The following is a 23650-nucleotide window of genomic DNA, read 5'->3' on the forward strand; positions in this document are numbered from 1 at the left end:
CTTCACCAAACTGGCAAGCAAAGCCAGGAAGCCAGTAAGAAACACACCTGAGCTCGTCTTGGCTCCTGGACAAGCACCATGAGGCTGTGAGAGGCTGTTTGCTTATTCCCAACCTGGCCAATAAATGATTTATTCAGTGTGCTCATGGTGCTTTTGTTTCTCACCCTGGTGCTGTTACTCTCCGAAAGGTTACAGAAGTGGAGCAGCACATGAAGACTAACTCAGACCAAAATGTTTATTTTCTAAACAGTTTGGGACAGCCACGGACGCAGCTGGAAAGAGGCAGCAACAGGAAGGACCAAGGCCTTGTGACGCTCGTGGTGTCCAGGAACCTGGATAAGAGAGAACCCGGCCAAACAAACTGGGTCTGGCAGAGCCAGTTTTTATGTGGTGTGGGAAAACTGGGCATCAATCAGCTCCAGCAGCTGACCGATGGTTTCTAGAGAGTCTTGCTGGGGCAGCTGCTTGGTCAGGTCGAAGGCTTTCATCCCCACCTCCCGGGCCTGGAATGGGATAGAAGAAACACCCAGGGATTGTCAGGAATCTGGCTTTTCTCATGGGATAGTTAAATACCTGCTGAGGCTCGGTGCAGGAGCAGCCTGGAGCAGATCCAGGCTCTCTTTCCGAGGTGACCTGTACAAGCTGCTTTACAGGAGAGCCTAAAGCTGCCAGCAGATCCCATATTTAGGATCCAGTGGTGCAGACAGGAGATTACTGACCCCAGTCCCCCGTGCTGGACATCACCTCCTGTCTAACACAGCTCCTCTGAACAATCCCAAAGCCATGTCAGGGAAAAAACCAGCTGTACTGACTCTGAACTAAATCCCTCATTTATCTTGATAAGGAACAAAATAATTTCCCTTGGTAGCTCTTCCAGGGATTAGACACTCTCACAATTACAAAGCTTTGTCTTTTTTCTTTTTCAAACAAATTCCAATTTGTTTGTGTCTCCCAAACACTCCCAACTTGTGGCTTTCTATAATACAATGAAGAGACCACTAATATTTCAATACAGTATTTTTCAACATCTGTATTTCCAATCCTCAAAACCCAGGCTGAAGAAACTCAGGGTTTTGAGCTCTGATCCCAAACAGAAGGGCTGGATTTCCAAATGCTATCTGCTCAGCACTTCCTCAAAATCAATTCTTGGTAAAGCACACAAGTTACTAGTCATGTGAATTTTTAAGCCATAAAGACACAGGAATGCAGATTCCAAACTGGAATTACAGACCCCAGTAGACTGAACCTTGAACTCAGGGGAGTCAGGCTCAAGGATAGGTCTGTGAGCCCCACATGTTGCTCTGTGTAACCCCTGAACTCAGGTCTAAAGGCAGCTACACTGCCAAGACAGTCCAGACAAAGGAAGAACCCAGAAAATGTGGGTAACTGCAGGATCCACTGGCCTGGCAGAGACTCATCCCCCAGGATTGTCAGCCTTTACAGAGTGCAGGTCACAGAATCATGGAATAGTTTGGCTAGCAAGGGGCTTTAAAGCTGATCTCATATCCCATGGCAGGGACATCTTCTGCAAGAGCAGGTTGCTCCAAGCCCATCCAACTGAGCCTTGGACACTTCCAGGGATCCAGGGGCAGCCACAGCTGCTCTGGGCACCTGTGCCTGGGCCTGTCCACCCTAACAGGGAAGGATTTCCTCCCAGTATCCCAGCTAAGCCCTTGGTGTGAGCACTGTGAGGCACTTTGCTCTTGGTCACCAGCGCTGTGGTCTCAGGAGAGGTGCTGGGGAACAAGGGACCAGGAGACAGGATGATCCCAGAGCAGCTGGGGATCTTTCAGACACAACCTACCTTGGCTAAATCCAGGCCCAGGTAGTGGATCATGGCCAGGGCGTGCAGGACTCGGGCTGTTTCCCCAGGATGCTGCAGCGGGCCCTGCTCCCTGACCTCCAGCACTGCGCACAGCACCCGCTTTCCTTCCTCGCGCTGCGCTTCGGCTGCGTGGAGAAAGAAACGATCCTGATGGATGGATTTGTGCAAGAGAACAGGTTCAAAACTGCCCAGCTGGCTCTTCTAGACAGCAAAGCATTTCTACTATAAATGTCAGTGTGGTCTGAGGGTGGGCAGGCCCTGGCACAGGTGCCCAGAGCAGCTGTGGCTGCCCCACCCCTGGAAGTGTCCAAGGCCAGGCTGGACAGGGCTTGGAGCAGCCTGGGACAGTGGGAGATGTCCCTGCCATGGCAGGGGGTGGAATTAGGTGAACTTCAAGGTCCTTTCCATCCAAACCAGTCTGGGTGTCTATAATCCCAGCTTCATGAAAATTCCATGCCCATGAACAGGACTCCTTTCATCCAGTCCTGCTGCAGGAAATGAACATTTTTTCTACTCCTGTCACACCAAAGATGGTCTCCTGTAGCCCTGCCTTAGTGTTCTTCCTACTTTGGGAGCTCCTGATGGAGGTAGTGCCAGGAAATGGGATTTTCAGAAATGCTTCTCTTAAAATCAGAGAATTCCAGACTGCTTTGGTTTGGAAGGGATCTTAAAGACCATCTCATTCCAATCCCTGGCCATGGGCAGGGACACCTTCCACTAGACAAGGCTGCTCCAAATACTGTCTAACCTGACCTTGAACATTTCAGGAAGAGAAATTTTTATTCCCTTTCCTGAATTAGCACAGATGGCAGAAAGGAGCCAAGAGCCAGAGTCTGGTCTGGTTTCAGGGAAGCATGAGGTAGTACCAGGGGCACACTGGTGCTTTCTGCACCTTTATGTGCCAGTGAGAGACTCCCCAGCCTTTCTCCCAAGAGTGCTCTCCTGATTAATACATCCAATTATCTGTAATTGGCTATTCCATCATGTCCTGCTGCTCCAGGAGGGAGCTGTACCCCCACGTAAGTGAGTTGAGATGTCACATCCATTATTAAAAGGAGACGAAGGAGCTGCAGAGAAATGAGAATGTTTGAGTATCAACTTGCACCAGGGTAGGTTTGCTTGCAATATTAGGAAGAATTTTTTTCATGGAAAGGATGTAAAGCATTGGAACAGGCTGCCTAGGGAGATGGGGGAGTCCCATTGCCTGCAAGTGCTCAGAAAGCACGTGCATGTGCCATGTGGGATGTGGGTTAGTGGTGAACAGGACAGTGCTGGAGGAATAGCTGGACTTGATGATTTTAAAGGTCCTTTCTAACCCAAAGTTAGAAAAAGTTAGATTCTATCACTCCATGAATCAAATTTTGCTTTGTTCCAGTCAGTGCTGAGGGAGAATGCACTCAGCAAGGGCAAAGCTGGCTTTCCATGGAACACCCTCATTCCTGAAGAATTGGCATTGCCATTAAACCCAACCTCTGGAAACACCAACATGATCTTTAGGGGGCAGGGACTCTTTAACCCCCCACTTCCCAAAGATTTTGGAGCAACAGCAGCTCTTACTCATCCCGTCCTCGAGGCCCTCCTCCTCCTCGGAGAACGGCGACGCCTCTGCCTGGGCCTGGAGCTCTCGCTGGTGCTCGAGGAGGGAGCTCAGCAGCCAGGCATGCCACAGGCTGCTCACCTGGCAGGAAGCATAGGAATTATTGCACTCCTGTGAACCCCTGGCATTCAGCTGCTCTCCAAACAATGGCCCTGCACGGCCCGTCCCCTCCGCGTGCCTGCGGGTCACTGAGCCAGGCCGGGTGTTCCCAGAGGGATCACACTGCTCCTGTCCCACACAGCCCCAGCTGCAATCACTCCCATCTCCGTCTGACGGGATTTTCACTCAACTTGAGCAAATCTAACCAAAATGTTCACCAAAAGCTGGCTGACTTGAAGCTTGGGACAGGAATGGTGGTGGATTTTGCAGCTCCCAGCGCCTTATTTCCACATAAATTGACTTAAACAAATAAAAGTTCATTTGTTGAGTTATTAAATCAATTAGATAATTATTACTTTCCTTGCTTGATCTAACCATTCTGAAAATCTTTTATCGGTGTGACTTTTTACTGATTCCCAGTGTAAATTTTAGGTGCCTTGTTTGTATCCCCCTCTTCCCTGGATTTAGGAACTCCTCAGAGACCCTCTGTACTGGTGGGACTCTGACCCCCGGCACAGGAAATTTGGCAGCAAAGCTGTTTTTTAACAAGGTTTGGCTGCTCAAACTGAAGATAGTTTATTAAGAATTTTGAACTGATTACAGGATTAATATCTCATTATTTTAACTCAGATAATTATTTATGTACAGAAAGGGCTGCTGGGACTGATCCTAAAAGGCAACACTGACACTTGATATGGTCATCATCCCATTGAAAGGAAATGGAAAAAACTTTGGAAAGAGCATCAAAAAAAGCTGAGAAAAACTCAGTTCTGAGTTCTACCAACCTCAGTATACAGTGAATTTGCTACATCCATTTTATTCTGGTGGAAGAATATATTGGCCATGTGGAAGTACCCTCCAGAGACCTTGATGGAATTTAGTCCAAACTCAGCAGTCGCCAGGTAAACCTGAAATTAATATTAAATAAAAAATAAGCCCCAGAAAGTTCATGTTCATGTCAAACCTGGCAAGTTTTTCATTGTGGATTAATATTGCAAATATTGGGGATTTTTAATGTGTAAATGATGCCTGACAGTGATTGGAAAATGTGGTACTTAAAAGCTGGTTTTTGGGGGTTGTGTAAAGGAATGACATGCTAAAAACTCTATTTGGGGGTTATCCATAGGAATGAGGTATTAAGTTGTATTTTGGGAGTTATGTAAAGGAATAAGGTATAAAACCTCTATATTTTGTGGTTATCTATGGGAACGAGGTACTAAAGAACTGTATTTTGGGGGTTATCCATAGGAATGAGGCACTAACAAGCTGTATTTTGGGGGTTATCCGTAGGAATGAGGTATTAAGTTGTATTTTGGGAGTTATGTAAAGGAATAAGGTATAAAACCTCTATATTTTGTGGTTATCTATGGGAACGAGGTACTAAAGAATTGTATTTTGGGGGTTATCCTAAGAATATACCTAGTTCACAGAGTTTATTCATAGGAACATACTAAAAAACTGTATTTTGGGGTTGATCCACGGGAATGCAACACCCTAAATCCCCCCTGGCTGGGGCAGAGGCACCTGCTGGGTCCATTCTCTAAAGTCCAGGGCAGGTTTCCCACCTCTGCCCCTCTCCCTGTGCCACCCACCTGTCCCAGCTCTCCCAGAGCCCATCCTGCTGCTGTCCCAGCCCCAGGCAAGCCTGCCCTTCCCCCGGAGCAGCAATGGCAAGGCAGTGTGGCATTCCAGCTATTCTGAGCTGCTGTGTGACTCTCAGCAGATCCCAGACACGCAGCCAAGGTCCAGGCAGGCCCTGAACTTGTTAAGAGTTAAAAACTTCTTACCTGGTGCTCTTTCAGGCATCACATTTAGGGAATTAAAAATAAATAAATAAATAAAAGGGGTGGATTTTGGAGATTTTGGAAATCTCCAAGGACTTTTGGGAGATTCCTTTGTGGGATTCTCAAATGCCCAAAGAGCTTCTAGACTGAGCAGAGACTTGGCTGTGTGTTATAATAGAAAGGGTCTAACTCTTCTCCCTTTATGTCATCATTTACACCCACACAAAGCCACTATCAAATTCCACAGGAGTGGGTATACATCACTCAGCACTGGATCACTGGATAAATTTAGTCTACAGGGGACAGAAATAGGATGTGGAGAAGTTCATCTGGCTTTGGAGGATCAAATGACAGACAAAGCATCCACAGGAACACAGGTGGCAATGACCAATTCCAAAGAGTTTTCATGGTTGAAGAGGTGGAATTGGAGAAAACATCATTGAACCAGATACTGAAATAGGGAAATAAGGCATTAATTAAATAATGGGTGACAGAGCTGGGAAAGTACTGAGGGAAATAACAGCCAAAATTTGAATTATCTGTGGAATAAAGGCAACTCCATCAGCTTGGGGCAGGAATGTCTGGGCATCTCTGCACTGAAATGAAGCCGATGGAGACATTTATAGGAAGAAGCCATAAAGACAAGGAATGTGAGGAATATATGAGGAGTGTCTGAGGGGGCTCAGCTGGAGAAAAGGAGGCTCAGGGGGCCCTTCTGGCTCTGCACAGCTCCTGACAGGAGGGGACAGCCAGGAGGTTGGGCTCTGCTCCCAGGGAACAGGGACAGGAGGAGAGGGAACGGCCTCAGGCTGGGCCAGGGGAGATTTAGGTTGGATATTGGGAAAAATCCTTCATGGGAAGGGTGTTCAAGTATTGGAACAGGCTGTGCAGGACAGTGGTGGAGGTGAACCATCCCTGGAGGTGCTCCAAAAATGTGTGCTTGTGGCACCTGGGGACATGGGTTAGTGGTGGGCCTGGCAGTGCTGGGGAATGGTTGGACTTGTTCATGGTGGAGGCTTTTCCAGCCTTAGTGATTCCGTGATTCTCTGTCACTTCACAGGAACAGGGATAACTGGCAAAACACATCTTTAGCTCACACGTGGATCCACAGGTGTCCCAGATCCATCCAGCTTGGGTGTCTGTGATGTGAACCCTCTCAAGACCCCAAATCTGCCTGTTGGCATTTCCATATTGATCTGGGAGGAGAGAAGGAATTAAAATGGAAGTGTTCCTTGTTCCTGTGTTCCAAGGGACTTACATCATTGGCCAGGTGATACAGAGCCTGGTCCAGGTTTCCTTCAGCAACAGAGAAAAGCCCCAGGCCACGGTGTAACTTAGACTGAAGAGCAGCACTGCAGTCTGGGGTTTGCAGGACGATCCACTGGGCTTGGGAGAGATATTTGGCTGCCTGTCGGGGACGGCCAGCGCCTGGAATGACATGCAGGGACAATCAGGGAAATAGGGAAGATGAGGAGCATTTTTTAATCTGGAAAGTCAGAGAATACTACTGGCTGTGCTGGGGTAGCTGGATATGGAGATGCATTTTGGGGATTCCCCACTTCTTTCCCAAGTCCTTCTGGTGTCTAAAGACTCATTTACAGACAGGTGAATGTGTAGAGAGCTCCAAAAGGAGCCAGAAACCACAGAATTCCAGACTGATTTGGATTGAAGGGGACTTTCAAGCTCATATAGTTCTGGCCCCTGCCATGGGCAGAGACACCTTCCTCTATCCCAGGTTGCTCCAAGCCCCATCCAGCTGGGCCTTGGACACTTCCAGGGATCCAGGGGCAGCCACAGCTGCTCTGGGGAAACTGTGACAGAGCCTCACCACCCTCGCAGGGAAGGATTTCCTCCCAATATCCCATCTGACCCTGCCCTCTGGCAGTGAGTGGGAAGCCATTCCCCCTTGTCCTGGCACTCCAGACCCTTGTCCAAAGTCCCTCTCCAGCTCTCTTGGAGTCCCTTTAGGCACTGCAAGGGGCTCTGAGGTCTCCCTGGAGCCTTCTCTCCTTCAGCACTTCCAGCTCTCCCAGCCCGGCTCCATGGCAGAGGATACATTGCTCACGCTGAGCAATTGCTCATTGCCCCTAAACATTGCTCACAACCTCTCTGGGACACGTGGCCTAAACAGGTTCACTCCAGGCAGGCACTGATGTCTCTCACCTTATCACACTGGAATTACTCACGGTGTTTTTTCCTCCCTGCTCTCATCGCACCATTTACGACAAGCCCTGAGCCAGCTCCCTTGTGCCAGCAGAGCGTTGTGTGCTCCTGGGATGGCAGTGATTTACAGGGATCCCTCTTGCAGGGAGAGCAGCTCCCATGCCCTCATTTGCCATGTTTTCCAAAGCACACAATGAGAGAAAGCTCTGCTCAGGCAGAGCAAGATTTGTGAATGAACTGGAAGTTCTTTGGGTGCAATGGCCTCCGAAATGTTTGCTGGTTCCCTGAGATAAGAGCACAACTAGTCACCCTCTGGAATTTAATACTTTGGAGAGTCATCTGAGGCCATGGAGGTGAAGAATAGACTTTCATACAGCTTCTCCTGTGGGAACTGGTGGAGAGGGAGAAAACATTTAATTTGATTTCACTGATCTCCTGAGTGCTGAGAGATTCTTCTCCCCAGAGCCACAGCAAAGGGGTGTGAGGGGGGTGTGTGTTTGTACAGCTCAAATCTCTGCAGTGCCCTTGAGGCACAGCAGGGCCCACAACTGCTCCTTTCCAGATAAATGGCAAAAGGAAGGCAGAAACCTGAGCCGGGAGGCCTTGCCCTTGCCAGCATTCCCGTGTTGACAATGCTCACCCGTGGAGGCCTCAGCCAGGAGCAGATAAATGGGCACGAGCTGCGCGGAGCCGGAGCCGAACACTTGGGAGCTGAAGCGCAGCGCCTGCAGCGCTGCAGGAATTGCATCCAGGGGCTTCCCTGCCCACACAAACCCCTGGGCTGTGCTCAGCGCCACGGCAATGAGGGACTCCTGCAGGGAAACAGAGCAGGGGCACAGTGAGGAAACACAGGGAGAAAGAAATCACAGGACCCCACGATAGTTTGGGTTGGAGAGGCCTTAAAGCCCATCTCATCACACCCCCTGCCATGGGACACTTTTCACCAGACCAGGTGGTTACAGATGCACAGGCTCTTTAAAATTAGGTTTTCAAATTACAAAGCAGCAATTGTAATGTAGTTTGTGGCTGTAATTAATAGGCAGGCATTAAAGCTGTCATATTAGAAGGTATTAGAGTCTGGCTCCATTCCTGCTCTGAGCAGGAACAGCTTTGGACATCCTCACAGGTCATGTGGTGTCTTCCCAGACGAAGAATCCTTTACGCCTCCTGACAAAGTCTCATAAGGCTGCAGCAATAAAAGCTGTGAAGCACAGAAAATGATCATCACAAGACCAGAAAGGAGATTAGAGCCAGGGGCTCCGGCGTGACTCAGAGGCAGCCAAGCCCCGTGGTGCCAGCATGGCACAGCTCCAGCTGCTGGAGAAATGGCCAGGGAGTGAGGAGAGAGCTCCTCACAGGGAACTGCAGCTTCATCCCACCCTCTCCTGGCTGGTCCTGGACTGGGTTTTGTGTGCAGAGCCTGAAAACTGGTCAAAATCAGAAGGTATTACACTCAGCAAACCCATCCCCAGCCGGGGTCAGTGGTGCAGCAGCTCCTGCAGTGTTTGGGTCTGTCAGAACCCATAACTTATCCTGTACTTATCCATATATAGCTGCTCCCTGCCTTTTGCTGTTCCTACCAGTCCACACCATTTGGCCTCCAATGTTAGCAGCAGCTGATGCAATCCCCAGCTCCACAAACAGATCTCCATCCCAATTCCTGCTCCCTGCCAGGAGCTGTGCATGCTGTGCCCTTACAGGGATGCCAAGGAAAAAGTGCCAGGATTCTTGTAGAACAACAGAATTCCAGAAAGGTTGGGGTTGCAAGGGGCCTTGAAGCTCATCTTTTCCACCCCCTGTCATGGGAAGGGACACATTCCACTGGACCAGGCTGCTCAGAGCCCCATCCAGCCAGCCACTAACACTTCCCCATCACTTTTCCTAGCAGTGGTGCAGCAGAAAGCTGCCTGGGAATCAGTGGTGCTGCTGGAGAGCACAGCAGTGGTTGTCTCAGTGAGACACTGAGGAAACACCAGTTCACCCCTTCATCACCCTCTGCCTCCAGCTGGGGCTGAGCTGGGCAGAGACACCAATCTCAGCTCCTGGAGGCCAGGCTTTGGCTTTTTGCTGAGCTTGAACTGCCTGGAGTGAGGCAGAGCTGTGCCACGGGTGAAGGAGCAACTCCAGGACAGAGAGCTCCAGGGATCCTGGAATCCTGGCTGAGGTAAAGAGACACCTTTTAGGATAAATGAGATCACCAAAGAACACAGCCCAGAGCAACAGCCCCTGCTCCAGTGAGGAGAGCCAAGAGCCAGAAAACAGCACCCGTTCCTAAGCTACCAGAACATGGAGAGGGGAAAGGCAGGTTTTCCAGAGAAGCTGTGGCACCCCTGGAAGTGTCTAAGGCCAGGTTGGATGGGGCTTGGAGCAGCCTGGGATAGTGGAAGGTGTCCCTGCCCTTGGCGAGGGGTGGAATGAAATGGACTTTAAGGTCTGTTCCATGCCAAACCAGTTTGGGAGTCTGTGAAACACAAACTGGGTCCAGGGAGCAGGTGGTGCCCAGGAGAACACCAGCACATGCTTGGGGCAGCAGCAGGAAAAGCTGGTATTTCCCAGGCTGCTTTTTCTGTCTGTGCCAGTCTGGTGCAACCAGTGCAGGCCCCAGTGCGTGGGCACGGCCCAGATTGGCATCTGGGAGGTGCTGGAGATTGGGATCATTCTTTTTTTACTCCTTGTCAATGGCATCATCGCTGCTTCCCATGGCCTGAAACATCTGCAGCGAGGACAAAGCTGGGGGTTGGACTCTGGCACAGCTTCCAGGAGGAGAAGGAAGGGCAGGAGGCAAGAGGAGCCCTGGGGCAGTGAATATTTCCAACCACAGTTCCAAGCCCTGCAGGATGGCTCCCTTGGGCCCTGGAGAGCCCTGGGGGAATGGTTCCCCTTGGCCCTGCCCTGGTTTCCCCCTCCCCCCTGGCCCTGTTACTTTGGGCTCTCTCCACGTGTGCTGCAATTTGAGGTTTCTCTGAAGATGCCCCCACACAGTTTTTGGGGTTTGAGGGGGCTGAGGACCTCAGCTCTGCTCCAGGTGGGAGCAGGGGGTTGGGAACACACTCAGGGCTCGGTGCCACATCCTTTACTCAATCTCAGGCACCAAAATCTGTGGTGTGTCTGAAGAAACGAGGATTTCAGGAAGAGGGAAGGCTCCAGCGAGCTGCAGCTGAACCTGCAGCCAGAGCTGGGGCTGGATCTTTTCCCGTGCCCAGGAGCTGTGGGGAGCTGACATCAGGCAGGCAGGTGAGGCTCTCCTCCAAACAGAAACTTGGAGTTCTGTTGGTTTGGAGGTGCTGTCTGCAGGCACCCCCCTGGCTATGTTGACAGAAGCAGATTTCTATCAACAAAGCTTTGGAGCACAGACAAGGAATGAAACTCATAAAACCTCCTGGCTCCCAGCTCCCTGCTCCTGGAGCCACGGGGCATTTGGATGTGCCCAGGTTCCCTGTGTCCTGGCTGAGGCTGGAGCTCTGTGTTTTCTAAACAAACACAGGGCAGGAGTGGGTGAAGTACAGCAGAAATGTTCAAAAAGCAGCAAACCCAAGGCAGGCTTTGGGCAGGAGTTTTTTTCTCTAGTTATCATGAGTCTGCAGAGCTTTTCCTTCAAAGGCCTTTTTTGCACAGAATCCCAGACTGGTTTGGGTTGAAGGAAGCCTAAGGCTCATCTCATTCTGCCCCTGCCATGGCAGGGACACCTTCCACCGTCCCAGGCTGCTCCAGCCCTGTCCAGCCTGGCCTTGGGCACTGCCAGGGATCCAGGGGCAGCCACAGCTGCTCTGGGCACCTGTGCCAGGGCCTGCCCACCCTCCCAGGGAAGAATTTTTAAAGCACTTTTGTTGGATCTGGGATAGGAAGGTGATGCAGCCAGTATCAAGGCACTAAATAACCTCCCCCTCTCCCAACACCTCTGAGCCAGCCCAGGCCCAACTTGGCTGCTCCAAATCCTGCTGGACACAAAGGAACTTCCCCTGCTGCTGGGAAAGCCAGTGGGTAACTGAGGGATTTCCACTGTCTCCCTCCTTTGTTTGGAGAGAAGGAAAGCAAAGTGTCCCAGCACAGACAGTTCTCAAAATCTATTTTTATTTAAATAGGCTGGAGACAAAGGTCAGAGAACAGATGATGTTAAGGGTTGTTAAGGAGCTTATAAAAATCACCACTTCAGAAACCCCCAGTCTTCTCTCCCTGCCTTGCCCATGGAGCCATTCCCAGCCCAGGCTCCAGCTCCATACTGCTGTTTGCTCACCCAGTGTGAACCCCAATCAAGAGTGACTTTCTCTCCACCAGCCTTCCTGCTGTCTTTCCCTTCACCTAATTAAACCAGCAGATTAACTTCCAGCTAATGAAGGAGCACTTCCCTCAGCTGGCAGCCACGTGGCCTGCTGGAATGTGTGGGGATAATTTTAGTTGCAATAAAGTCAGTGATGTAATCAATGTCAACATCAGTGTTCAATAGCAGAGGAGTTCCTTGGAACAGCTTCAAGCACTTCTGGATGCACAATCCTGCCACACCCCCATGACACCCATTCTAACCTTCCTTGCAGGTTTTGTAAAGAACAACTTAAACAGAACCTGGAATTAAGGAAGTTTTGCTCTTTCCCTTTGGGACACACTGGCCTGACACACCTTCTGTGGACTTTGCTCAACAGTCTCACCTGGGATTTTCAGCCAGACAGGAGTTTCCAAACCAGCCTGTGATGTCATTGCCCAGTTCCTGTAAAACCAAAAGGAGCCAGCTGCCTAAAGCCTGTCACGAGCTCTCACCCAGCAGGACTTTGGCCTTTGGACTTCATTTTTCTGGAAGCTCCCAGGAAAGGTGACAGCAGTGAACTAGTCCCCAAAGCCCCAGAACTGGGCCAGAAACACCTTAGAAATAATAATCCATGTAAAATTCAAAAGATGAGGGATGCTCTCCTCATTGGATTATTCCAAACCCACTGTGTGCTGCCCTATTATTCTGTGTCTGGGAGGTCTTACAGAGGGAAAATTCATTTCCACAGGGAGGATTTTCAGGAGCAGATGCACCTGGGTGGGTTATTTTAGCAACAAGGTAGAACAGCAGCTCCTGCCACTCCATAAACAGAAACAGAAGGAATTGCAAACCACTGGGGCTGGAAAGGAGCTGCACATCTGCATGTTCCTGAGGCCTGACGGAGAAAAAAGGCTGCACTTGGTGGGAAAGGGTGTTCCAAGCTGGCTAGGAAAACAAAGGGAGGGGACTTGGTTTCTTTGCCCCTTTGCTCTGGGAAAGGGGATGCCCCCCCACCAAAGAGCCTGGAAGAAGCAAATCTCAGCTGGATCCCAGAGCAGCCTGGGTGATGGAGCAACCTGCTGGCACATCCAGGATTGCTGCTGCCTGAGGAAGCTCAGGACATGAGGTAAACGCTGTGGAAATGGCTGGAGGCTCAGGAATTATTGTATTTGCAGGGACCCTCGTGGCAGAGGGAATGGTGAATCTGACTCCATGTTCTCAGAAGGCTAATTTATTACTTTATGATCCTATATTATATTAAAGAATACTATGCTAAAGAATACAGAAAGGATACTTACTGAATGCTAAAAAGATAATAATGAAACTCCTGACTCTTTCCAGAGTCCTGACACAGCCTGGCCCTGGTTGGCCAAAGAGTGAAAACAACTCACAGCAGAATGCAATGAAACAATCACCTGTGGGTGAACAATCTCCAAACACATTCCACATGAGCACAACACAGGAGAAGCAAATGAGACAAGAATTGTTTTCCTTTTTCTCTGAGGCTTCTCAGCTTCCCAGGAGAGAAATCCTGGGTGAAGGGATTTTTCCAAAGAATGTGAATGCCACAGGGAATGACAGAGAGGATGCTCCCACACCCCTTATTTTGGAGGTTTTGTTTAAAAAAACAACCCCAAAACCTCTGCAACCAAGCCCCAAATCAGCCAAGGAGGTGCCATCCTCTTCCTTGGGAGCATCCAGAGGGAGGAATTCTAAAGGGGTGGATCCTGTGAAGGCAAAAGCCTTGCTGGGTTTTAGGCAAGAAACTCCTTTCCATTTTGTATCGAGTGGGCAGTGAGAACCAAGGCTGCTTTGGAGACTCCAGTGTGGCTGAAAACTCCAGGTGAGCCCAGTGAGCCCCTGGTGAGTACAGCCAGGCCAGGAGAGGAGCTGGAATTCCTCCCTGGAAGCACTCTGGGGCTGTGCTGGCTCCTCCTGCACCCACCTGCCTCCTCAGCAGCTGCTCCTTGCCAAGTTTCCTGGCTGTGTCGGAATGGAAGCAGGGCTGGGGCCCAAGGACTGGGATGAGCAGGTGGCAGATGTGGCTGTGGATGCTGATCCAGTCAGTTTTCTGGTGGGAGACATCACTGGCAAAAGGAGGGGAGAAAGACACTGCTATTTACTGGGATGTTGTGTAAGGGAAGGAGATTCCCTGCTGTCCTTCAGGACTTTCTCCACAGCAGCTACCCAGAGCCCTGGGCTGCCTGCAGGCACCAATCCATGACATTCCCAAATGTCTCCATTTCCCAGCACATCCCCACGGTCCTCTGTGCTAAAATCCTCATCTAAATCACTCCCTGAACTCCTGATACAGCTGAGCTTGAGCAAACCCCTGGATTCCAGCACTGGAAAAACACAAACCACAAACCACAACCAGGTCACTGTGGGGACAGGGAATGTTCTGGAACCCAGCGACTGCTCTGGGGGCCTGTGAGGGAGGTTTGTGTGACACTGCAGAGCTCCCTGAGGCAGCAGGAGCATTCCAGGTGAGAGTGCCTGCCCCAGCTCCTGCTGCCCTGCTGGCTGAGCTGCAGCCTGGGCCCTCTGCTGAGCCCAGCCTGGGGCTGCTCCCTGCCTGCTGAGCCCAGCCTGGGGCTGCTCCCTGCCTGCTGAGCCCAGCTTGGGGCTGCTCCCTGCCTGCTGAGCCCAGCCTGGGGCTGCTCCCTGCCTGCTGAGCCCAGCCTGGGGCTGCTCCCTGCCTGCTGAGCCCAGCTTGGGGCTGGTCCTGCCTGCTGAGCCCAGCCTGGGGCTGGTCCTGCCTGCTGAGCCCTCCCTGCCTGCTGAGCTTTCTCCCAGATCTCATCCCTGTGTCCTGGGCTTTGTCTGTGTGCACTGAGGCTCATCCCCGGGGTAATCCCTGCCTCTTGCTTCTGTCCCAGACCGCACCCCAGGCCGTGTCGCCGTCTCTCTGTCCTGTTCTGGGCCTGTTCCTGCCTCCTATGTTTCATCTCCACGTGTCCTGAGCCTCATCCTGCGGCTGGTTCCTGCTCCCTGGGCCTCTTCCCATGCCCTGGGCCTCATCCTAGGCCTCGTGCCCTGAGCCTTTTGCGGGACAAGCGCTGCCTCTCGTCCTGTCCCAGCCCTGCTCCTCCCTGGGCCTCATCCCGCCCGTGCCTGCAGCCTCACCCCGGGGCTAACCCCCGGCCCCGGCCTCTCCCCGGGCTGTCTCACCAGTAGTAGGTGAGGCGGCAGCCGGGGCAGCGCAGCGGGGCCGCCCGGGCCCCGCACAGCTCGCAGCGCGGCAGCGCCGCCATGGCCGCCCCGCGCCCTCGCCGCGTCCCCGGTTGCCGGGGTGACACTTCCGGTGACGCCAGACGCGTCACTTCCGACCGGCGATAGCGTTCTGTTGCCGGGACAACACTTCCGGCAGAGGAGGAAGCGACACACGTGACTTCCGGCGGGCCGTGCGGGCCGGCCCGGGTCATGGCGGCGGCGGCGGCGGAGGAGAAGGACAAGGACAAGGAGGCGGACGACGACACCGACGCCAATGCGGCGGCCACCGAGGGCCGGGTGCGGGCTTGGGCGGCGGCGCAGGCGGCGCGCGGGCGGCGCGTGGCGCTGGTGACGTCGGGCGGCACGCAGGTGCCGCTGGAGGCGCGGGCCGTGCGCTTCCTGGAGAACTTCAGCAGCGGCCGGCGCGGCGCCGCCTCGGCCGAGCGGCTGGTGCGGGCGGGCTACGCCGTGTGCTTCCTGCACCGCGCCCGCTCCGCCTTCCCCTGGGCCCGCGCCCTGCCGCCGCCCGGGCCCGCGCTGCTGGACGCGCTCCGCCTCACGCCGGGGCCGCCGCCCGGCGTGGCCGCCGCGCCCGCCGCGCTGCCCGCGCTGCTGCCCGCGCTCCGCGAGTACCGCCGCGCCACCGAGGCGGGCGCGCTGCTCGCCATCGAGTTCACCGGGCTCGTGGAGTACCTGGCGCTGCTGCGCGCCGCCGCCCGCGCCCTGGCGCCGCTCGGTACGGGGGGAACCGGGGGGAACCGGGGGGAACCGGGAGGGAGCGGGGGGAACCGGGGGGAACCGGGAGGGAGCGGGGGCAGCGCGGGACGGAGCCCCCCGGGGGGTCTCGGTGTGAGGGAACAGGGTGGTCCCGTGCGGGGTGAGGAGGGATGAGCATCTCTGGGGGTCTCCAGCGTGAGGGGAGCAGGAACGAGGGGATGTGGTGGTTGTGGGAGAAAGATCGAGGGGTCCCCGGGGTGAGCAGAGGATGGAACCCCTCACAGGGGACAGAACCCCTTGTAGGGGACAGAACCCCTCTCAGGGACAGAACCCCTCACAGGGGACAGAACCCCTCACAGGGACAGAACCCTTCACAGGGTCAGATCCCTTCTCAGGGGACAGAACCCCTCACAGGGACAGAACCCCTCACAGAGGACAGAACCCCTCACAGGGACAGAGCCCCTCGCAGGGGACAGAACCCCTCGCAGGGGACAGAACCCCTCACAGAGGACAGAACCCCTCACAGGGACAGAACCCCTCCCAGGGGACAGAACCCCTCGCAGGGGACAGAACCCCTCACAGAGGACAGAACCCCTCTCAGGGGACAGAACCCCTCACAGGGGACAGAACCCCTCACAGGGGACAGAACCCCTCACAGGGACAGAACCCCTCACAGGGGACAGAACCCCTCACAGGGACAGAACCCCTCACAGGGACAGAACCCCTCGCAGAGGACAGAACCCCTCACAGGGACAGAACCCCTCGCGGTGGCCCCAGGCCCGGGTGTGAGGTGATCCAGCACTGTGGGGCTCTGGCCTGAGGGTTCCATGCCCCCCGTGCTTGGAGGGCTCCTGTGAGGCTCCGGCTGTCCCCGGAGGCTGTCGTGGCTGGCTGGGAGGAGGGGACAGCACGGAGCCCGGGCTGGGGCCGGCCTGCCCTGCTCAGGGCTGTCCCCGGGGGGAGCCTGGTGCCCGGTGGGGGGCAGGACAGGCCGTGGCAGCAGGGGCAGCAGCCGTGCTCCCTCCCACAGGCTCCAGCGTCATGTTCTACCTGGCCGCCGCCGTCTCGGATTTCTACATCCCGCTCTCCGAGATGCCCGAGCACAAGATCCAGTCCTCGGAGGGGCCCCTGCAGGTGAGGCCCCCCCGGCATGGCCCCCAGCCCCTCCTTGCTTCCAGGGCCCTTCTCCTGAGAGCTGGCTGTGGATAAAGTGGGAAAGCAGCAGAGCAGCAGCTCGTGTGTGTTGTGAGGGGGTGAGATCCCTCTGGAAATCTTGGAGTTTCACTGTTTTATTCTTATCTTGCACTGAGGGGCCCAGATAAGAGGGCAGGGCAGGATCAGCCCCGCTCTCCTTTGATCCAGGTTTATTTTTAGGGTGAGGTTTAGGGGTGAGGGGTCCCGTGGGTGATCTGCAGTGCTGCTGTGTCTGATATGGAGCAGCTTCAGCATGTCTGCACTTGTGGTGTGGCACATGAAGAGGCCCCCCCGAGGTGCCTCCTGCTTTTCTGGCTTTGTCCTTTAGAGCTGCCCCTGCTTCCATGGAGATGAGGAGAGGGTGGGTCTCTCAGAGAGCTGAAGTGCTCCAGGAATAGCTCCTGGAGTGCTTGAGTTGCTGCCTTTTGTCTGGAGAGAGGCTTTGGGGAAGGGCCTGGAGTGCTGGGACAAGGGGGGAATGGTTTCAAATGGACAGAATGGATTTAGTTTGGGTATTGGGAAGAAATCCTTCCCTGGGAGGGTGGGCAGGCCCTGGCACAGGTGCCCAGAGCAGCTGTGGCTGCCCCTGCATCCCTGGAGGTGTCCAAGGCCAGGCTGGACAGGGCTTGGGATGGGATAATGGAAGGTCCTTGCCATGGCAGGGGGTGGAATGAGATGGGATTTAAGGTTGCTCCCAACCCCAAACCATTCCATGACTCTGGGATCCATCTTGCTTGTACAAATGACAGAACAGCCCTGCAGCACCAAGGTCCCTCTCAGCAATGGAGCAGGTGTCTCTGGAATTCTTTACATAACAAATACCAAATTTATTTAATTAATTACTTTCCAAGAAGTTGCTGGCCTCCATTCTTTAACATTAGCATTGGAAATATGAGACCTGGCCTGATTCCCAGGGATGGATCCAGAGGCTGGGAAGCTGCAGAACAGTCTCCTACTGTTTTTCTCCCTGCTTGAGCACTTTTATTCCTCACGTGTGTTAAAGAGTTGATAGAAGGAAAGGTGAAGATGGGATAAACTACCTGAATTCTGGAGAGGTGAAAACTCTGATTTGTGCAGTTACAATGCTTTTTTAAATCTTCTCTCCTCGTGTTTAAATTCCCCCAGTGTGGGGGCTCCTGTGGTCCAGCCTCAGAACCCCCTGACTGTGAGCACCACATGGAGCATTGAATTTAAATTTAGTGTCATTTGAACCTTGTTTGCTGAGAGCTGCCCAAACACTGCCTTGAAAAACTTCCTGGTGCAGATGGAATATGAAACAAAGCTGGAATTTCCCTCTTTCCCATCTCTGATTAAAACTCCCTGTAATGTTTTTACTGATTTTTTTTTTCTTTTTCTCTTTCCCCGCTGCAGATCACAATGAAGATGGTGCCAAAAATGCTGTCACCCCTGGTCAAAGACTGGGCCCCTGAGGCCTTTGTGATTTCCTTCAAACTGGAGACGGATCCCCAGATCCTCCTGGACAAATCTCGGCAGGCTCTGGAGAAATACCGGCACCAGGTGGTGGTGGCCAACGTGCTGGAGTCGCGGAGAACCTCCGTCATCATCGTCACCAGGGACTCCCAGACCCCCCTGTCCCTGTCCAGCGAGGAGATAGCGCAAGGCGTGGAGATAGAGGAGAAGATTGTGAGCTACCTGCAGGGCCAGCACACTGCCTTTATAGAGAGGAAAGGCTGAGGAGCAGCTGGGAGGAAACAAGGGAATGGTGCTGCAGGGGGAGCGGGACTGGAGCCCGGGCAGGTGCACAAACCAGTCCCACAGGGCACGGGAGGGCCCGCCAACACTGTCACTTCCACACAGCCTGGCCGTGGTGGCTCTGTAAAAGAGAAATACATGGAAGTGAAACCATTCCAAAGGATATTTGTCCTGGTGTCTGAAGGAGGAAAGAAGCTTGTTTCTGTCCCGTGGGCTGGGAGGACGAGAAGTGGCGAAGGTCTCTGTATATAAAGAATTTTTTGAATCTCCTTCTTTGAATTTTCTTTTAGAATGGCAGGAGGGAGGAATGGGGCTTTGCAGGAAAGATGTGCTGGTTTTATGACTGGAGTGGGGAATCTCTGGTGCTGAGAGTGGATGGTGAAACCAGGGTAGCAAAATGGAAAATGAGGTGGCAGCAACTTTGGGGAAGCAGCTCTTGTGCCAGGGGAGATCCTGGGAGAGATCCCGTGTTCCTACATTTCAGGTGCTGCAGCAGTCCCTAAAGCATCTGTTTCAAAGGTTTTCCTTCCAGGTATTTGAAGGTTGCTTTGCTTCATATTCCATTTACACCAGAAAGTTTTCCAAGGCAGTGTTTGGGTAGCTCTCACCAAGCGAGGCTCAGGTGTCACTGCAGAGCTCTGTAAACAAAGGCAAGGCCTCATTTGGCACAGACCACAGAGGATGGATCCAAGCTTGAGGCCAAGGTTGGAGCAGAGGAGAGGGCACTGGCAGCGGTGGTGTCCTGGGGAGGGAATGGAGCTGGGGAAGGAAGGAAGGAAGGAGCTGGAGCACCAGGAGCAGCTGAGGGAGCTGGGAAGGGGCTCATCCTGGAGAAAAGGAGGCTCAGGGGGGACCTTGTGGCTCTGCACAGCTCCTGACAGGAGGGGACAGCCGGGGGGATTGGGGTTTGTTCTCAGGGAGCAAGGGAGAGGATGAGGAAACAGCCTCAGGCTGTGCCAGGGGAGGGTCAAGGCTGGATATTGGGAAATTGTTCATGGAAAGGTGTTCAAGTGTTGGCACAGGCTGCAGGACGGTGCTGGAGTCCCCATCCCAAAAACAAGTGTGGATGTGGCACCTGGGGCAGGGTTTAGGGTAAATGTGGCAGTGCTGGGGGATGGTTGCACTCAGTGATCTTGGAGGGCTTGTCCAAGCTTAGTGATTCCATGATTCTCTGACAGCAGAGGGCGGGTAGGGATTGCCCCTGGAAGGGGAAGCTTCCTCTTGGCTGTGTTCATTTAGAACTGGAATGTTCCTGCTTTTATCTAAACCCTCTTTGAATAGTTACCAACTTCAAGGCATGTGTTCCTCATGCCTGCAAGAAACTTAACAGCAAAAAAACTTAATTCTCCTGCTGTCCCCTGTGTGTCTGCTCAGGGGCTGTCCTCCAGATAAATTCACTGGGGTCCTGGAAAGGACAGCAGCACATGGGAGTGCTGGAAACATTTCCAGAGGCAGGACTGTGCTCTGGGTAAAGCCACGGAGTGTTCAGGAGGCAGCAGTCATTTTAATAACAGCAATCCTCTGAAAGGAGGGGTGCTCAGAAAACAAGGCAAATGAAGCCAGAAGAGCAAGGAAAGAGCACGAGGATGGGATCAGTGGATGCCATCAGTGATGGGAGAAGTCCAGGTTGGTCAGGAGGGGAGAGATCCAGCTGGAAACTGAGTCAGGAGAAGGAATGCACAACTTACCTGCGGCCAGGACTGATAAAGAACGTGAATAAGCTCCAAGAATTGCCTGTCTTCATCTCCCAGTAGGTAATTGGTGGGAATGTCAAGTCTGGGGTTTCTCTTGTGTTAGTTTGGAGCCTCTGTAGGCAGCATGGATGGGCCAGCAGGGGTGAGAATATAAAAACTTGTGTAAGTTGAACGTGCCCTTGGAGGAGTGCTGGGACAAGGCTTGGGAGAAATGCCACCAGCAGTCTACAGAGTGTCCTGGAATCCTCAGAGCTGGTTGGGAAGGTGAGGGATAATCTGAGCTTTTTGTGGAGCAGACTGGGACAGTGGGCCCAGAGAATGTTGGGGTTTTGTTGGGCTTGAGAACACGCTGTGGGCTTGCAGCATTTGTGATGTGCTGGTTGGGGAGATTCCCTAGGCTCAAACTGAGCCACAGCCATCCCCAACCCCTGCCAGGGATGCACCTCTGGGGGGTTAAACCCAGCCCAGGAGTGCTCCCACCCTGGCAGTGTTTGGGCTGGTGTTTGGCCACTCTGGGAATGCTGGTTGTGGTATTTAACTTGGAAGTGCACGTCCAGGATGTGTCCATTGCTTAGTGAGGATCTCGGGGGGCTCAGTGGAAGGTCCTCCCTGGACTCTGCCATGTACCTGTTCTGCTTTCTCTGCTATCCCTTTGTGAATTGTCTTCAGCCAGTGAGTTGCTTCTGCAGGGTGGGCATACTTATCTCTTCAGTTCCTCAATCTCATGGGGTCTTTTTTGGGTTGCAGTGGGCTTCAAAGCTCATCTCATTCCACCTTCTGCTGGCTGAGGTAGCTCCAAGCCTTGTTCAATCTGTCCTGGAACACTTCCAGGGATGGGGCAGCCACAGCTTCTCTGGGCAGCCTGTGCCAGGGCCTTCCCCTCCCAGGGAAGAATTTCTTCCCAGTGTCCCATCTGACCCTGTCCTCTGGCAGTGGGAAACTGTCCCATCCATGTCCTCGTCCAAACTCCGTCTCCAGCTCTCTTGGAGTCCCTTGTAGGAGCTGGCATTGTCTCTAAAGGTCTCCCTTCTCTTCTCTAGGCTTGGTTCCATGTACTTTCCCTCTTCCCCTTCAGCTCCAGCAGCTTCTCTTGGGGTTTAGAAGAAAATCAGGGAATCTTCTGGTGGCCCGGGAACGGCCGCTGTCCGCCGCCAGGGGGCGCCACTGAGCGGGGAGGGGGCGTGGCGGGGGCGTGGCCTCGCGGGGCCCATTCACGGCGCTGCTACGGGGGGCGGGGCATGAGGGGGGGTGTGGCCTGGCGGGGCCCATTCACGGCATTGCTGTGGGGGCGTGGCCTGTTGCCATGGCGCCGCGGGCCGTCCCGCCGCATGGACGCGGCCGCCGCCGGCCCGGTGGGTGCTCGGGGCCCGGTGGGTGCTCGGGGCCCGGTGGGTGCTCGGGGCCCGGCCCGGTGGGTGCTCGGGGCCGGCCCGGTGGGTGCTCGGGGCCCGGTGGGTGCTCGGGGCCGGCCCGGTGGGTGCTCGGGGCCCGGTGGGTGCTGGGGGCCCGGTGGGTGCCGGGGGCCCGGTGGGTGCTCGGGGCCGGCCCGGTGGGTGCGCGGGGGCCCGGTGGGTGCTGGGGGCCCGGTGGGTGCTGGGGGCCCGGTGGGTGCTCGGGACCCGGTGGGTGCTCGGGGCCCGGCCCGGTGGGTGCTCGGGACCCGGTGGGTGCTCGGGGCCGGCCCGGTGGGTGCTCGGGGCCCGGTGGGTGCTCGGGGGTTTCGGGGGTGGGGTCGGTGGTACCCCGGGGCCGGGGGTACCCGTGTCTCACGGCGCCCCCGCTGCCCCGCAGGCGGAGCCCCCGGTGCCGGCGGACACCATCCGGCGCTGGCTGCGGGCCGAGGGCGCCGACCCCGCGGCCCCGGCCCAGGAGCAGCTGGGCCTGGCCTGGCGGCTGCTGCGGCGAGCGGAGACCCGGCTGGGCGAGCTGGAGCGGCGGCGGGCCCAGGACATGAGAGACGTAAGGGCCGGGAGCGGGCCCGGAGCGGGCCGGCCTGGGCAGGGAACCGAGCTGGGCAGGGCTGCAGCGCCAGGAGGGGCTGGGGGAGCTGGGAAGGGGCTCAGCCTGGAGAAAAGGAGGCTCAGGGGAGACCTTCTGGCTCTGCACAGCTCCTGCCAGGAGGGGACAGCCGGGGGGTTGGGCTGTGCTCCAGGGAACAGGGACAGGAGCAGAGGGAACGGCCTCAGGCTGGGCCGGGGCAGGCTCAGGGTGGACACCAGGAGGAATTTCTTCACTGAAAAAGTTGTCGGGCATTGGCAGGGGCTGCCCAGGGCATGGTGGTGTCCCCATCCCTGGAGGTGTCCAAGGCACCACCTGAAGGATCGTGTTTCCTGGGCTGTTGGGGTCACTCCGGCTAGCTACAGACCCTTGCCCACACAACACTTCATAGACAAAGGTAAAAGATTGAGAAGCACTCTCCTCCACGTGGGAAATGTCCTTTATTCCAAGACACACACCAGGCAGACAAACCCATGGGAGAAAGAGGGTGTTCCCTGGCAGCAGGGAGCTTTTATACCCTGGGATGGGGACAGAGGGAGAGGTGCACAGCCAGTGGGACACCAGTGAGGAGAGGTAACCCAGGGGAGAGACCACCAGGGGGTACCAGGACAGGTGAGGGAAAGACCATGTGATGGGGGAAAGGGGTAACAAACCACATAATGTAACATAAACTATACAGTGCAATACAAAACTGTTCTGTGCAAATTCCCAGTCACCCAGTGCAAGAGAACATCTAAACTGGTGCACCACAGCATCCAAAGACCAACTGGATGTGTCACTCAGTGCTCTGGTCTGTTGTGAAGATAGAGTTTTGTTGGACACCTGGGAGCCTTTTCCAGCCTCAGTGGTTCTGGAATACCCCTGGGGTTAACCCACCCAGGCCTGTGTCCCCTGCCCCCCCTCTGTGCAGCAGCAGGTTCAGGTGTGTCATTACCATGCTGCTGCCCTTGGGAACTTGGGGTTCATGTTCCCATTCCTCATACTGGGCATCAAAAAGCACCTGGTGCTCCCAGCAGCTCCCCCAGAGCTCCCCCATCCCAGCACCCCACAGCTGCATGACCTCCTGACCTCCTCCCAGTCCAGGTTTTACCATTCCCAGCTGTTCCAAAGGCATGAGACATATTGTCCTGCAGATAGCTGAGGTTATCCTGGAAACACGAAGGGGTGGAGAACATTTTGTGCTGCTGGCCCACCAGCACACATGGGAATAGCAGGTTTTCTCTGTTCCAGGTGGAGAGCTACGTGGGCCATGTCCGTGCCCTGACAGAAGAGCGGGATGCCATCGCCTCCGAGTATGAGAGGGAGAATGAGCAGCTCAGGTTGGAGCTGGCACAGCTGCAGCAGCAGCAGGGTAACCCCTTCCCTCCAGCTGTGGGCCCTGGGAGTGCACTGGCGGGTGTTTGGGTCTGGAAA

The 23650-nt window shown here is 54.5% G+C and overlaps 3 protein-coding genes across 10 annotated transcripts in view; 2 read left to right on the forward strand and 1 right to left on the reverse strand.

Annotated features, from left to right (window-relative positions):
* Window positions 1–217: 217 nt before the first annotated feature.
* Window positions 218–15133, reverse strand: ZMYND12 (zinc finger MYND-type containing 12). The gene is made up of 8 exons (XM_064397478.1): window positions 14880–15133; window positions 13654–13795; window positions 8109–8280; window positions 6564–6733; window positions 4307–4429; window positions 3383–3503; window positions 1805–1950; window positions 218–503 (listed from the first exon to the last, which is right to left on the reverse strand). Exons 1-8 carry the CDS (start codon window positions 15131–15133, stop codon window positions 384–386), a joined length of 1248 nt encoding a protein of 415 aa, XP_064253548.1. The 3' UTR covers window positions 218–383.
* PPCS (phosphopantothenoylcysteine synthetase) lies at window positions 15132–18814 on the forward strand. Of its 2 annotated transcripts, XM_064397479.1 has the most exons (3): window positions 15132–15657; window positions 16669–16772; window positions 18204–18814. In XM_064397479.1, the coding sequence occupies exons 1-3, from the start codon at window positions 15132–15134 to the stop codon at window positions 18525–18527; spliced, it is 954 nt and encodes a 317-aa protein (XP_064253549.1). In that variant the 3' UTR covers window positions 18528–18814. The 2 variants fall into 2 exon arrangements, with proteins under 2 accessions (XP_064253549.1, XP_064253550.1); XM_064397480.1 differs by lacking the exon at window positions 16669–16772 and having other exon boundaries at window positions 15526–15657.
* A 2709-nt stretch (window positions 18815–21523) lies between these two features.
* Window positions 21524–23650, forward strand: part of CCDC30 (coiled-coil domain containing 30) — a 37713-nt gene continuing 35586 nt past the window's right edge. The window contains exons 1-3 of one of the 7 annotated variants that reach the window (XM_064397468.1): window positions 21524–21591; window positions 22031–22198; window positions 23468–23588. In XM_064397468.1, coding sequence (XP_064253538.1) covers window positions 21568–21591; window positions 22031–22198; window positions 23468–23588 — 313 coding nt within the window. In that variant the 5' untranslated portion in view covers window positions 21524–21567. Of the gene's footprint in view, window positions 21610–21789; window positions 21808–22030; window positions 22199–23467; window positions 23589–23650 lie in introns of those variants that run through there. The other 6 variants (XM_064397466.1, XM_064397475.1, XM_064397469.1 and 3 more) reach the window with 6 other exon arrangements.

Source organism: Passer domesticus, chromosome 22 (genome assembly GCF_036417665.1).
Source record: "Passer domesticus isolate bPasDom1 chromosome 22, bPasDom1.hap1, whole genome shotgun sequence".
Taxonomy (NCBI): domain Eukaryota; kingdom Metazoa; phylum Chordata; class Aves; order Passeriformes; family Passeridae; genus Passer; species Passer domesticus.

What these genes read in the sequence shown, in the direction of transcription:
- PPCS (XM_064397479.1), top strand. Translation starts at nt 15,132, where the DNA reads ATGGCGGCGGCGGCGGCGGAGGAGAAGGACAAGGACAAGGAGGCGGAC. An exon ending in CCGCGCCCTGGCGCCGCTCG is followed by an intron (nt 15,658 to 16,668) that starts GTACGGGGGGAA and finishes TCCCTCCCACAG; the next exon opens with GCTCCAGCGTCATGTTCTAC. An exon ending in CCTCGGAGGGGCCCCTGCAG is followed by an intron (nt 16,773 to 18,203) that starts GTGAGGCCCCCC and finishes TCCCCGCTGCAG; the next exon opens with ATCACAATGAAGATGGTGCC.
- ZMYND12 (XM_064397478.1), bottom strand. Translation starts at nt 15,133, where the DNA reads ATGACCCGGGCCGGCCCGCACGGCCCGCCGGAAGTCACGTGTGTCGCT. An exon ending in TGCCGCCTCACCTACTACTG is followed by an intron (nt 13,796 to 14,879) that starts GTGAGACAGCCC and finishes TCCTTTTGCCAG; the next exon opens with TGATGTCTCCCACCAGAAAA. An exon ending in TGGGCCTGGATTTAGCCAAG is followed by an intron (nt 504 to 1,804) that starts GTAGGTTGTGTC and finishes ATCCCATTCCAG; the next exon opens with GCCCGGGAGGTGGGGATGAA.